Source organism: Arvicola amphibius, chromosome 2 (assembly GCF_903992535.2).
Source record: "Arvicola amphibius chromosome 2, mArvAmp1.2, whole genome shotgun sequence".
Lineage (NCBI taxonomy): Eukaryota > Metazoa > Chordata > Mammalia > Rodentia > Cricetidae > Arvicola > Arvicola amphibius.
The window spans coordinates 133963250-133978283 of record NC_052048.2 but is presented as its reverse complement, the minus strand read 5'-3'; the positions used below and the strand labels follow the sequence as shown (position 1 = coordinate 133978283).

Here is a 15034-nt window from a genome sequence, read left to right as displayed (position 1 = left end):
CTGCTTTTAATTTCTGAGGTTCTGTGTATGTGTGACTATGGATAACATCCACAGTTATGTAAGTCTTGGATAGTGGTTGACTTTGCTTACTGTGTTTTGGTTAGATGATTTCTATTGAGCTAGCTGTAAGTTTACAGAACCTCCTTGTTGTGTGCTGTCTGCTGGTGGACCCATCAGAGACACCAACTGTGATATCATGACTTTAGCTTTGCCATGTGATTTTTCAGAGTTCTCACCTTTTCCAAAATTCTTCATCTTTTAGTGCACATTGTCCACTTTTTCAACCAGAATTTTTCAAAGGCCATACTAATCATAATTATTTAAATTTCTGATCTGATAGTTCCAACATTAGGATCATTTCTGAATTTAGTTCATTCTGGTTCTGTTGATTGCCTTAAATCTTGGCTAGGCATTATATTTTGCCTGGGTTTTTTTTTTTTTGCTTGCCTTATAATTTTAAAAGATTTATTTATTTTTATGTGTTTTGTCTGCGTGTTTATTTTTACATGACGTGTATAGCTGGTGACTGCAGAGGACAGAAGAGGGTATTAGATACCCTGAGACCAGAGTTAAATGTGAGCCACCATGTGCATACTCAGCATTGAACCTAGGTCCTCTGGAAGAACAGTCGCCTTTTTGGTTTGTTTGTTTGTTTTTGTTTTTGTTTTTGAGAGAGGTTCTCATCATGCCCTGGAGTGTCCTTGAACTCCCCCTTGTACATCAAGTTAGCTTTGAACTCAGCTCTAGAGATCTTCCTGCCTGTTTCCTAAGTACTGGATTTAAAAGCATGCACCCCACAACTAACCCGAATTTTGTGGGTTTTTTTTTTTTTTTTGATTGAGTATCAGACACTTGAGATGGAAAAATAGTGCAGATGCAGGGTGTTTTTGTTTTGTTTTGTAGAAACTGACATGCCTCTTCTGCCTCCCATTAGTATTGGGGGAATTGGTTTATTAGAAGTTGATCTATGTTTGGGTATTATAGCTGTTGCCTTTAGCACTCTACAGACAATGAAAACAAGTATGTCATGTGTGTGCAGCTCAAAGAAGCCAGAAGAAGTTATTGGATCCCCTGGAACTAGAGTCTCAGGCAATTGTGAACTGTCCATGTGGGTGCTGCAAATTGAACCTGGGTCCTCTGGAAGGGCAGCCAGTGCTCTTAACAGCTAAGCCAGCCACCGTCCAACTCTCCAGATCTCTAAAGAGTATTTTTTTAAACTATTATTGTTTTTAAGATGTTTTTATTTTGAATTTCTGTGTATCTGTGTGATTCTGTGTATGGGTGTGGGAACATGAGTGCAGGTGTCTGCAGAGTCCAGATGAGAGTGCTGGGCATCCTGGTGCTGGAGCTGCAGGTGGTTGTGAGCTGTCAGAGTGGTTGCTGGGGACCAAACTTAGGTCATTTGGAAAAGCAGGTTTTGCAGTTTAGCTCTGTATCCAGGCCTGACTTTCTTTGTTTTTGCTTGTTTGTTTGTTTGTTTGCTTTTAAATAGGAATCCATGTTGTGTGAGGACCTCAGGATGATGGCAGAGGGATGAAATAAAGAGATTAATATGATAAAAGAAAAGATTTATGCAGTTTCATAACTGGAGGGTCAGAAAGAAAGTCAGAGAAAATTCGAAGTTGGAGCTCATGTGCTGAAGGCAGGATTTCACGTTTGCTGGGCAGGCTCTCTGACCCTGAGCCTGTCTCCAGTCTGCTGTTGTAAGAGCTGTCATCATTGTGTTTATCTCCTATGGCTGCCCTATTTGTGGCAGTCTTCTTGCTTCTGCCTCTCAAGGACTGAGAATACAGGCCTGTTCTGCTACATCTGACTTTATGACTTCTTTCTACATTAGAGTGTAAACTCCCAAGGATTAGAGGGAGGGGTTCAACTTTGCCTGCCTAATCTTGGTTCTCAGCGAACAGCACGCTGCCAATCTCCATCATGGTTTCAGAAGCTCTTAAACAACAAGTATCATTGAGAAAGTATAGCAGTGTCAAGTGTTATTTTGGACCATATTTATAGCAGTCAGTATCTAATGATAATTAAAGCTCAAATGCAAATGAGCACTGTTCTCAATGTCCTGACACATGCTTTCTTGTTAAAGGGTCAAAGTGAAGGTGAATTTTAATGCTTGTAGTTTTGATTTGAATCCACTGAGAAGGGTGCCTGAAATTCTGGAATTCAAGGAGAAAGAAAAGGCTGTCAGTTACAAGTAAGCCTCTTGTTTTATAACTTTGCTCTCCTTTCATTTAAGATGCTTAGCTGTGTTGCCTTCCCTACCAGCCTTTCAGATTGCTTGAGTTGGTGCCAAGGCCTCACACAATGTCAGGGTAAGGAGACTTTTCTTTGTTTAAAGAAACAAATAGCACAGAAACAGCAAGTACAAAAATAGGGCTGTACTAAGTTGTTAACAACTTGTACTAAAGTTATGAGAATTTTAGACTGAGACTAGTTTTGGCAGAAAAATACCTGTGCCAGAGTGAAAAGGTACAGCAGGGAAGTAATTCATAGAACTATGTATGCAACATGGGAAATAAGTTATTAGGTACGGATTAGCTAAAAATGGGAGATTTCACACAAAAGAGCTGAGTGTTAGTACACACCTGTATTCCAGTACTTGAGAGACTGAAGCAGGAAGATCTTAATTTTGGATATAGCTGGGCTACACAGCAAGATCCTCCTGAGAAAACGGTGTGGGGATAGAGATTTCTCCACATAGTTATAGAAAAAGGTAACTTCCCATAATCTTATTAAAAATAATAGAATCCTTCATCATTGCTAGAGGGAGTTGAAAATAGTGCAGAAACTTTGGGAAACAGTTTGTCAGTTTTCCAGAATGGTAAACATTACGTTACCATGTGGCATAGTTCTACTGCTGATTTTATTTGAGTGGGGTGTGTGTGGGGGGGGGGATGTATGTGAGACGTGGTTCTCACTGTTTAGTCCCCTGGCTGACCTAGAACTCATTCTTTTTTTTTTTTCAGCAGTAAAAGGAGATTTATTCATTGTTGAGAGAATGAGAAGAGGGGCAAGGAGATCTAGTGACCTGAACTCATTCTTGACTCTGCCTCTAGAGTGCTGGGATTAAAGACATATACTATTATTCCCAGCCTACTGCCAGGTTTATATTCAGAAGAAATGAAAACAGATCCAGCTGGGTGGTGGTAGCACACACCTTTAATCTCAACATTCAAGGCAGAGATTAAATTACATTTATTTATGTACTTATATATTGTGTGTGTGACAGAGAGAGGGGAAAGAGAGGAAGAGGGAGGGAGGGAGGGAGGGAGGGAGGGAGGGAGGGAGGGAGGGAGGGAGGGAGGGAGGGAGACACAGAGAGGGGGGGAATATGAACTTGAAAGTGTGCACCACAGCACAGAGGTAGGATTTGCCCAGGTTCTTTTCTTCTGCCATGTAAGTCCTATGGATCAAACTCAAGTCATCAGACTTGACAACAAGTGTTCTTACTACTAACCCATCTTGTTGACCCAATAATCAACATCTTAATTGTAATTTCTGTCAATGGGACAAAAAAGGTTTTCATAAACCTCTCAGAGTATGACTCAGATAATTGTTTGTATTGTTGGACACCTGGGAACTTCTGTTTTAGACTAGAGGCTTTAGTCTTCTAACTCCCTCTGGAAAAAGGAGTAAGACTAGATTCCATGAATGAGCAATAGCAATAGGTGTGGAGAAAGCAGGTGTTGTGTAATTTGGGGGGAGTTATTTAATACCTGCCCCCAAGCTGGACCAGTGCCAACAACCCCAAAATGACTTATTCAAGTTTATCCTTTTGTTTTGCTTTTCCAAACAGTTTCTCTGTGTGGCCCTGGCTGTTCTAGAACTTACTCTGTAGACCAGACTGGTCTGGAACTCAGAAATCCACTTGTTCTGCCTCCCCAGTGCTGGGATTAAGATATGCCTGCCTCCCTCTCGATCAAGTTCATCTTAATGAGTACAATGAATTTATTAGAGGTTAGTTATGGAGCAGTGAGTAAGCATGGCCCGCTCCACTCTTCCCTCTGTCTTCCTAGTTGCAGCACCACCCTTTACTAGCCCTGTGTGCCACTTTAAGTCTTTTTTTAAATATTTATTTATTTATTTATTCATTTATTTATTATGTATACAATATTCTGTCTGTGTGTATGCCTGCACGCCAGAAGAGGGCACCAGACCCCATTAGAGATGGTTGTGAGCCACCATGTGGTTGCTGGGAATCGAACTCAGGACCTTTGGAAGAGCAGGCAATGCTCTTAACCTCTGAGCCATCTCTCCAGCCTGCCACTTTAAGTCTTAAGCAGGATTCATGTAAACCTGGGTTTGGAGTGCTACCTACCAGCAACATAGGCAACTATGGGCGTGGACAACAGGAGGCTCAGAAAACAGACTCTAGGAAAGAAAGATACATGAATGTGTGCTCCGTCCTTCTTCTTAAAGGCTCTGTCTTGGCAGACACTGTGCAGGCATGGAAGGGGTGGCTTGCTTAGCTGTAGTCTGGCATAAGAGCACTTAAAAATGGCAGCGTGCTGCAAGACAGGGTCACTCTGACCAGTATTTGGAGGACCAGTTTCCCTAGGTCAGGCTGATTTTAGGTCAGTTTGGAGCTTCTCAGAGATAGCAAATGTACAATGCTGAGGGCACTGATCAGGACAAGGGACTGTCACTCAGCTGTTTGATTATATAGTTTCAACAAATATAATACTACAACAAGGTGGTTACCTTTTAGTTTTTGTAGGAATGTGAGTTCATACAGATCTCATAAACTTAGATTTTAAATGAAAAGTTAAGTTCTTCTATTGAGTTAAATGTTAAAAGGATTGCTCCTGGTTCTTCCTACAGAAACAAAGGACTTTTCTCTCTGAGCAGTGAAGATCTGTGTCTCCAGGAGGGAACAAACCCAAGTTCCAAAGGGGTCAGTGCTGAAGGTCGCCATTCTTCTGCAGCCCTCCGCCAGGAGGTAGAAAGGGATGGGGACCAGGATGAGGTGAGAGCTGGGACAGTCAGTCCCATTTTATGATACACAAGGCAGCACTTGCTGACACCCAGTCCAAGCAGCTGGGAACTTCTTGATATGGTAGGCTTTGCAGAATCCAGGATGCTATTGAGCACATCGCTAGTGGGTAGTAGAAGAAACTAAGACCGGTGTCATTCAGAGGCAGTGGAGAGTGTCATTGCAGCCTGATGGAGCCACATAGTGGACTTCCCAAATGGTCTAGTATTTCCTTGGCTCCTGAGTTGACTCCTGATTGGGTAATCTGTCTACCACCTCTACCCTCTTTCTCTGATTTACCTGTAGTCAAGCCAGGCTCCCTGAATTGTTTCTTTTAATTCAAATCAAGAATTAGTTTTAAAAAGGGCCAATACTAAAAGCAGTAAGCTCTAAGAAGGAAAGTAACAGCTCCCAAATGTAGACTGCCTAGAGATACAGGTGTTCATAGAGACCTCCATCCCACGGGAACTCCAGTGCTATGGTGTCATGTGGCAGAGCTAGTCTGACACAAGAAGGTCAGAGGGTACTATTACACTTCAGTTTCCCTTTCCATTGCTGGGTACTGTACGATGGGGACAGTCTCTTCTCCGAGGGGATTTGTTTTATCCATTCCTGAGAGTTTACTTACTAAACCTGTCAGCACTCTGTTTTACCGTCTTTGCCTGTCGTTGTTTAGTTCTTTATTCCATGTGGTTGCTTACTTTGTACCCTACCTTAACAAATACCTGTTCTGCCGGGCGGTGGTGGCGCACGCCTTTAATCCCAGCACTCGGGAGGCAGAGGCAGGCAGATCTCTGAGTTCGAGGCCAGCCTGGTCTACAAGAGCTAGTTCCAGGACAGGCTCTAGAAACTACAGGGAAACCCTGTCTCTAAAAACCAAAAAAAAAAAAAAAAAAAAAAAGAAAACAAAAAAACAAAAACAGAAAACAAATACCTGTTCTGAGTCAGGCAGTATGTAAGGGGCTGGATCCATAATGGTGAACCGCAGGGAAATCTATGCTCTTGTTGAGCTTTTGACGGTAAAGATAGAGAACAATCAAAATAAATATAGAACAGGTGAGTTGAGTGAGGAGGAGAAAGTAGATAAGGACAGCAAGGAAGGGGATGGTTGAGGACACCATTTTAAATGGAGAAACCAGGAAAGGCTTCCTGGAAGAGATGACATTGAACAGTGGCCTTAGAAACTAAGGATGGGATGGGCATGATGGAGCACATCTTCAATTCCAGTACTTGGGAAGCTGAGTTTGAGGCCAGCCTGGTCTATAGATTGAGTTCCAGGACAGCCAGGGCTACACAGAGAAACCCTGTCTTGAAAACCAAAAAAAAAAAAAAAAGAAAAGAAAAGAAAAAGAAAAAGAAAAAGAAAAAGAAAGGAGCTGAGGGTGAGGGTGGGCATGGAGAATTTTAGAGGAAGCATATCTAGGGAGAAGATTGACACAGCAGCCTGAGGAGGGAACGAGGCTGACAAGAGGGGACTGGAGAAGAGGTAGATACCACTCAGAAGCCATTCAAAGGTTTTGATTATACACATACCTAAGTGACTTTGGGGGAAGGTTTGTTTTTTTTTAATTTTCCTTTTTTTTAATTGGTTGTTGTCTAGTTTCTTAAAGACAGGATTTCATAGTTTCATGTAGCCTAGACTGGCCTTGAACTCTTTATATAGCTAAGGGTAGCCTTGAATTCTTATCCTTTTGCCTCCACCTCCCACATGTTAGGATTACAGGTGTGCACCATGACACCTGACAAAGTGACATTATAAAAGAAAACATGGCTGCTTTGTAGCCAGTTATATGCAGGCCAGAACAGTCTAGCTGGTAGACCAGGGCACTGGGTCAGGAGCATAGTAACTTGATGTCTAGTGATGGCCATGTGGTCATGGGACCTAAGGAGAGAGCAAGATAACAAAGCTATTAGTGTTTGACATGAGAAATGAGTGAAAGCAAGAAACCAAAGACAACTGTGTTCTTGAGGTTTTTGTCTTGAGGAGCCTGGATGGATGATGGTTCTATTTCTGATTATAAAAGTTGGACTGGAACTTGGAGAGATTAAGGAAGAAGTACAAAAATGAGATAATGCTTCCTGGGGCTAAATTAAAGATACCTTTACCATTCCAATGTACACTTATAGGATATGATTATTGAGTAATTTAGCCTTTTCTCTAGCTGTTCATTAAAACGCATTCTGGATGTAGCCTGGTGTTCTAGGACTAGGATGTAGCCCAGTGGAGAGTATTTACCTATCATGTGCGAAATTCAGTCTCCAGCAGTCTCTTTCTTAAAAAAGAAACAGACGAACAAGTAAGGAAGCAGTAAGCATGTTCTGTAAAGGTAGTTTCCCCTAGCCTAGGTGTCCTCAGATGCTAAGTGTAATCAATACAAAGGCTCTCACTTGTGTAGTTAGCATGACTGTGTTCTCCTCCTAGCCTGGAATTTGCTGTGAAGACCAGGTGGGCCTCAAATTCACAGATCTCTGACAGCTTCTGCCCCTGGAGTGCTAGGATTAAAGGAAGATCTCCCTCCCTCTCTTTTTTGTAGTGGGAAGCGGCGGGCTGCGTTCCCGCCGCCCAGTTCCCAGCAACCGGCTAGCTTTACCCAAAATAATTACACGGAAACTGTATTCTTTTAAAACACTGCCTGGCCCATAGTTTCAGCCTCTTATTAGTTAATTCTCACATCTTCCTTTAACCCATATTTAGCAATCTGGGTAGCACCACGAGGTGTGCCTTACCAGGAGAGATCTTAACCTGTGTCCATCTCGGAGAGGAGCAGCATGGAGCCTCCAATGGCGACTGCCTGAAGCGTCTCTCCCTAACTCTACTTCCTTGTTCCCACAATTCTGTTCTGTCTACTCCACCTACCTAATTTTCTGTTAAAGGGCCAAGGCAGTTTTCTTTATTAATAATGAAAGTAACACATAAATACTCCTCCATCATTTCCCCTTTTTCTGTTTAAACAAAAAAGAAAGGCTTTAACTTTAACATAGTAAAATTACATGTAACAAAACAGTTATCAAGCAAGTATTACAGTTACAATATTTAAATCTATTTTATCTTTTATCATAACTAAGGAAAGCTATAACTATCTATTTATTCTTCAACTCCATCAAAGACTCCAGAAGGATATAATGCTACCTAAGTAAACAAGAAATAAGTAACTTATAAAACTCTAGAAATGACAGAGACAACTCGCTGCCTGGACAGTCACCCAAAGTTCCTCTGTACCGTTGGGGCATCCATCTTCGGGCTTCAGGCCCACAGTATCCAGCAGACATTTCCATGAAGCAGAAAAATTCCAAAGACAGTTCAGTCACTTTCTGCTGTGTCCTGCAGAACGTCTCGCAGACTCTTTCACGAATCAGGAACCCTGAGAGACCATCTCACCTTTAGGCAAGTTTAGCAGTCCTCTTTCTGTGGGTTCCTTGTGTCCAGTTTATGCAACAGTCCAGGCAAGAGCAGTTTCTTGCCCAAATGGCTAACAAACTCCATAAGTAGCCTCTTCGATGCCCATCTTCCTCTTGAAGTAGATTGGTGCTGCCAGGAGCAGACGTGTCTCATTGTCATGAAAAACCCTAAGTTATTAAAACATTAAATGCCATATTCTGCAGTCTTTGAAAGATATGAAGAATGTCTATCTAACTGAAATATATCTCTACATATCTAGAAAATCTAATAACATGACTACAAGCTTAACTATTATCAATGATTATCCATTAACAACCTATATTTCCTAATTATACATTACAATTTTTAAAATGAACTACACAATCAAAATAGCTTAATCAAAATCAGAAATACATATACATATAACAAATTGACCTTAAAATCCATACCAATGCAAATTATTCATATCTATATCATATCCCCCTTTAAATGTAAAAGAACATTTATAAACAATATTTGGGAATGTGGGCGCAGTTATTTCTCTCCAAACTGCTTCCTGCTGAATGGGGGCGTTGTTATTTAGGTCTTTCATGGTATAACCTGTGTGCTAGGTTCCTCTCAGTTGGCAGTTGAGTGAAGTAATTTTTTGAAGATGTTCACAGCAACCTTTCAGGAGGGCGTGGTCTATCATACCATATTGGGATAGAAGCAATCCACAGAGTCTCATCCTCTGTGAAAACAAAAGAAGAAACTCTTTTCCAAAGCATCATGTTCTTAGATCCAAATCCTGAAGTCATACCGTTAAGATGTCCATTCTGGTCTAGCCTGGCAGCCCATATAATGAAATGTCTCTCTGTACTTAGCTCCTTTACAGTCAAAAAAATCAAAGAAAACACAACAAAATACATAATCCAGACTCTCTGTGAATTTTCCATTTTTACGTGGCTTATTTTCACTCTATCACTTTACTTTATTCTGTCTCTTTAAAGACTTTACCCCTTTTTTAAGGCATTAACTTTATTCTCTATATATTTATTTTTTTCTCTCTCTCAAGCCTACGTACAGTCATCCAACATTGTGACCCATATGGGGGTCTTATATGTCTGAATCTGTCCTATTGTGAATCTGTAATTTTTTACTATCCAGGAGCATTTCTTAAAATGTTAAGCACTTCTTAAAACTTAAGTTGCGCCACTTATAGGTAATACGGTACTGCCTGTTTCCAGCCAAGTCTAAACCTTAACTGCGCTGTTATCATGGTAATTACGATAGATCCTGCCTGAGCTCAGTACAGTTCAGCATGGCGGAGCAGAGCCAAAGCTGCTCCTGCCTCAGTCATTTGGTGTCCCTGAGCTGCACACAGTTACAGGTACACAGCAGTCCACATTGGAGCTGCACTCAGCAGTTTAATTTTGATACTGAGCGTGCAGCACAGAAACTCTTTTAATCCAAGTCACAGCCGAATCTGACGCGCAGAGCAGTCTGAAAACACCTCTCTCTCTATGGCGGCAGGAATCCGCAAATGCTGTCCCGCTCGCCTAAGCCTGATTCCGCCATCTGCCCAGGTGCAGGAAGGGAGCAGTGAGCCATTGGCATGGTCTCAGAGAACTTTCTTTCCGATCCCAAGCGGGCAAGGTTTTAAAGTGGATTTAGTCACCACGTTGGAGCGCCAATCTGTAGTGGGAAGCGGCGGGCTGCGTTCCCGCCGCCCAGTTCCCAGCAACCGGCTAGCTTTACCCAAAATAATTACACGGAAACTGTATTCTTTTAAAACACTGCCTGGCCCATAGTTTCAGCCTCTTATTAGTTAATTCTCACATCTTCCTTTAACCCATATTTAGCAATCTGGGTAGCACCACGAGGTGTGCCTTACCAGGAGAGATCTTAACCTGTGTCCATCTCGGAGAGGAGCAGCATGGAGCCTCCAATGGCGACTGCCTGAAGCGTCTCTCCCTAACTCTACTTCCTTGTTCCCACAATTCTGTTCTGTCTACTCCACCTACCTAATTTTCTGTTAAAGGGCCAAGGCAGTTTTCTTTATTAATAATGAAAGTAACACATAAACACTCCTCCATCACTTTTTCTTCCTCCCTCTCCCCCCTCTCCCTCTCCCTCCTCCCTCCTCTCTCTCCTCTCTCTTTCTCTCTCTCATCTCTCTCTTCTCTCTCCTCTCTCTCTTCTCTCTCTCCTCTCTCTCTCTCTCTCTCTCATACACACACACACACACACACACGTTCTTGAAGACTCATCTTCACACATTTAGAACATAACATTTACTCCCTAACAGATACCAAAACTAAAATCAAGTATATTTTAGTAATTAGCAACATTTATCTTTTACCTCAACCTCCCAGAGGAGCTGTGGAGTGGGCAGGTGGGTATAATCTGGAGGTCAAAGGAGATATGAGGTTGGACGTGCATATCATGTGATTTGAAGTCACAAGATAACCTGAGAATGAGTTCCCAAAGGGCTGATGGCTAGATTCTGTGAGCAGTGTCAACTTTGGCCAGAATGACTTTGGGGAATCAGCTCCCATAGCCAAGGAACTTTCTGGTCCTGTAAGCCCTTTTTTACTATGTCACACTCAACCCCTTTGTTACTTTCAGAAGGTTGTGACAACCACACATCCTGATTCCTGATCTGAACAAGGACCCACAAAAGAAGGCTGCTTTAGACGAAGTTACCTGCTGGCAGGAATCCTTCTGAGGCAGACCAAGGAAGAAACATAAGAATCATCCTGTTCTCAGCAATAAACTTCTTTTGATTTAGAGTTCAAGGTCTGTGATGATTAAGAAATTACAATGTAAAAAAACCAAAACGAACAGAAAAACTGGGTGTGGTGGTGCATGCCTTTAATCCCAACACTTGGGAGGCAGAGGCAAGTGGCTCTCTGTGAGTTTGATGCCAGCCTGGTCTACAGGATGAATTCCAGGACAGCCAGTAATACACAGAGAAACCCTCTCTTGAAAACAAAAACAAAAACAAAAAGAAATGACATTACATTTCCCCCAAAGTGTATTTTCCTCTGAAGTTAAAAAGTTCACAGAAGGGGCCAACAAAAAGAACCATCTTCCTGAATGCCTGTCTCAATTCACTTGGTTTGTGACTTATTCTTTCTGCCTAGGAATCACTGAAATTGAGCTTTAAGGTATCAATTGTATTGTCATATTTGATTGCAATGCCATATTTATTATTTGCCTTATTCCAGGAGTATTCTAGGCTCTTGCCTCCAATCTACACATGGTTCCAGGTGAAAACTCAATTAAAAATTGTGAAGCATTATATTGTGGGAAATTTCAGAAAAGTATATACAAATAGAGATAATTGTGTAAGAGACCCTCATCCAATCTCAATAAAGAAAATTTCATGGTCTGTTTCACCTACTTTTCAACCACAATGGATTGTGGAAGTAGTTCCTAGATATGTTTCCAAAAAACGCCTGTCCAGGTGGTAGCGAGTGAACTCCTTTTCTTGCCCTGTCTTTGGATGGGAATGGCAATTCCAAATACTTCCCAAGTCCTTAGAGCAGTGTAGGGGCCTATTTGGATGCAATCCTTCCTTCCAGAGGCCGATGCAGGAGCACAAGGTCCAGGCCAGACCTGGTACCTAGGCTTAATGAAGTATAAAAGGTTTCAGATATTGTTACATTACATATTTTCACAGTATTTAATATTTGTCAGGTGCGCACTATTTGCTATCATGACATTAAAACACTACATTTGTATTTATAATTTTTTGTTTTTCATATTAAACTACTAGCATAAAATAAGCTTCAACCAGGGACTGTGGCATCCCTGCACACCCACAAGCTGAGGAGAAACACCCCTGAGAGGCAAGGGAGAGGTGTAAGGACAGTGCTCTAGCTTTCTGTCAGCGCGCCATTCCAGGGACGTTGGTGTCGCAGACCACGTGACCCTGCTTCGCACTTCGACAGGGCCCAAGACACCACCCACGGGAACGGAGGCAGGGTGCAGGGTGCTCAGGGTAGAAACCAGCCTGAGAGCAGCCCGACCCTGAGGCAGCCTGGGAGGCCTCTGGGTCTGGGTGACTAGACCAGCGCAGGAGCATCCATCTGAGGGAGGGTAACCGGCCACTAAGAGCTTCCGTCTGAGGAGGCCACCCTTACCGACTCAAGATGCCATCAGCCCAGGAGCATCCATCTGAGAGGAAGCCTGCAGCCTGAGGTGGCCACCCCTTCCTGCTGAGGGCCATCACCCTCAGCCCGAGGCTATGCATCCTGTGTTGACTCCTGCTTTGGTTCCCACAACAGTGTGGGAAACGCAGTGAGGCACACCCGGGTCTCAGAAAGAGGGGCTGAGTCCCTAAGGCCCTGCTTTTTCCACATCGATACAATAAGTTCCTCAGTTTTTCATGCTCAGAGATTCTATTATTTATGGCTGCCACAAAACCTTGGAACTGCGTTGCCTATTTCAGTGTGGACAAACTAAAGGAATGGCCAGAGCCGGAGTCCGTTTCTTTAATGGAGGTAACAGCATGGCTTCCCCCACTTTCTTTTCCTTTTTTTCTTCCTTCCTTCCTTCATTTCTACCTCCCTTCCTCCTTCCCTCTCTTCCTTCTCTCTTCCCTTCTTCCTTTTTCATAAGAAGCAAGATAATGTAAATGGAGCCCAGTGATAGTTCCAATTGTGAATCCACTATCAAGATTGGCTTGGCTTAAAAAGGATTTAAAGGTTTGATTTTTGAGATGTTGTCTTTTCATGAGACACACAATTCCTTGAGTTTATAACCGGTTTGGCCTCAATCGCCCATCTATTTCCAGTATTAGGACAGTTCTTGGCTTAGATTGGGTCGTCAGTGAGTGGGAGCACCTGGGTTCAGATTTGGCCAAAAGCCATCCCAAAGGACAGACAGCACCAGCTGGCTGCCAGGCAGGTAAACACAAGTCAAATTTGGCCAAAGCGCTTCAGTTTTATGAGATTCTATGGTTTGTCTCATTAGAAAGCAAGCTCTTGAGAATTGATCTTGCCCCCTTTGTCACGGTGGCAAGAAGAGTTGTGAAATGTGAGTTCACTGTTTTTGTGTTTGTGAGCAGCGGATTTCAGAGGAGCTGCTACGGAGGATTAGTACGTCTACATTTTCCAAGAATAAAATTGCAAAGAATGACTTATCAGTGACAAAAACTATCTAGATCTCTCTTTTTTTTAAAAAAAAAATGTTACATTGTTTTTTTTTTTTCATTTTTCTATTTTATACTTTTTTCGAGACAGGGTTTCTCTGTTGCTTTGGAGCCTGTCCTGGAACTAGCTCATATAGACCAGGCTGGCCTCGAACTCACAGAGATGGGCCTGCCTCTGCCTCCCAAGTGCTGGGATTAAAGACGTGCGCCACCACCGCCCATTGCATTGGTTTATAGGTGTGTGCTTGCAGAAGACAGACACACAGGTGATGTAGCACGCATTTGGAAGCCAAAGGACAACTTTGAGGAGCCGGTTCTCTCTTCTATGGGTCCCTGGGATTGAACCCAGGTGGTCAAGCATGGTAGCAAGCACTTTTACCAGCTGAGCTCTCCTGCAGCCTCTCTCAGATTATTATTATTATTATTATTATTATTATTATTATTATTATTTTATTGTTGTTGTTGTTACTATTAGTTTATTTATTTATTCCATATAGACGTAGCTGGCCTTGAATTTGTTATGCAGTGTGGGAAGTCCTTCTATATATGTGTTGTTTTTATTGGTTAATAAAGAAGCTGATTTTGCATATTTAATAAGTGGTGCTGGCATAACTGGATATCAACATGTAGAAGAATGAAAATAAACCCATATCTATAACCATGCACAAAACTCAAGTTCAAATGGATTAAAGACCTCAAGATAAAGCCAGCCACACTGAACCTCATAGAAGAGAAAGTGAGAAGTACACTTGAACGCATTGGCACACAAAACCACTTCCTAAATATAACCCCAGCAGCACAGACACTGAGAGAAACAATCAATGAATGGGATCTCCTGAAACTGAAAAGCTTCTGTAAGGCAAAGAACACAGTCAACAAGACAAAACAACAGCCTACAGAATGAGAAAAGATCTTCTCCAACCCCACATCAGACTGAGGTCTGATCTCCAAAATATACAAAGAATTCAAGAAATTGGACACTAGCCGGGCGGTGGTGGCGCACGCCTTTAATACCAGCACTCGGGAGGCAGAGGCAGGCGGATCTCTGTGAGTTCGAGGCCAGCCTGGTCTACAAGAGCTAGTTCCAGGACAGGCTCTAAAAAAAAAGCTGCAGAGAAACCCTGTCTTGAAAAACCAAAAAAAAAAAAAAAGAAAAAGAAATTGGACACCAAAAGATTACATAATCCAATAAAAAAATGGATCTAAACAGAGAACCTCAACAGAGGACTCTAAAATGGCTGAAAGACACTTAAGGAAATGTTCAACATCCTTAGTCATCAGAGAAATGCAAATCAAAACAACTCAGAGATCCCATCTTACACCTGTAAGAATGGTCAAGATCAAAAACACTGCTGACAACTTATGCTGGAGATGTTGCGGGGAAAAGGGAACACTTCTGCATTGTTGGTGGAAATGCAAGCTGTTACAACCCCTTTGGATGTCAGTGTGGTGATTTCTCAGAAAATAGGAAACAACCTTCCTCAAGACCCAGTAATACCACTTTTGGGTATTATATCCAAAGGATGCTCAATCGTGCCACAAG

The 15034-nt window shown here is 42.3% G+C and overlaps 1 protein-coding gene across 5 annotated transcripts in view; it reads left to right on the top strand.

The window, feature by feature from the left end:
- The window catches only part of LOC119806202 (protein FAM228B-like), a 53440-nt gene that overhangs the window by 17536 nt on the left and 20870 nt on the right, over positions 1-15034 (top strand). For 3 of the 5 annotated variants that reach the window (XM_038317801.1, XM_038317800.1, XM_038317798.1), the window contains 2 exons: positions 2090-2197; positions 4825-4969. In XM_038317801.1, the coding sequence (XP_038173729.1) occupies positions 2090-2197; positions 4825-4969 (253 nt within the window). Of the gene's footprint in view, positions 1-2089; positions 2198-4824; positions 4970-10961; positions 11735-15034 lie in introns of those variants that run through there. The other 2 variants (XM_038317802.1, XM_038317799.1) reach the window with 2 other exon arrangements.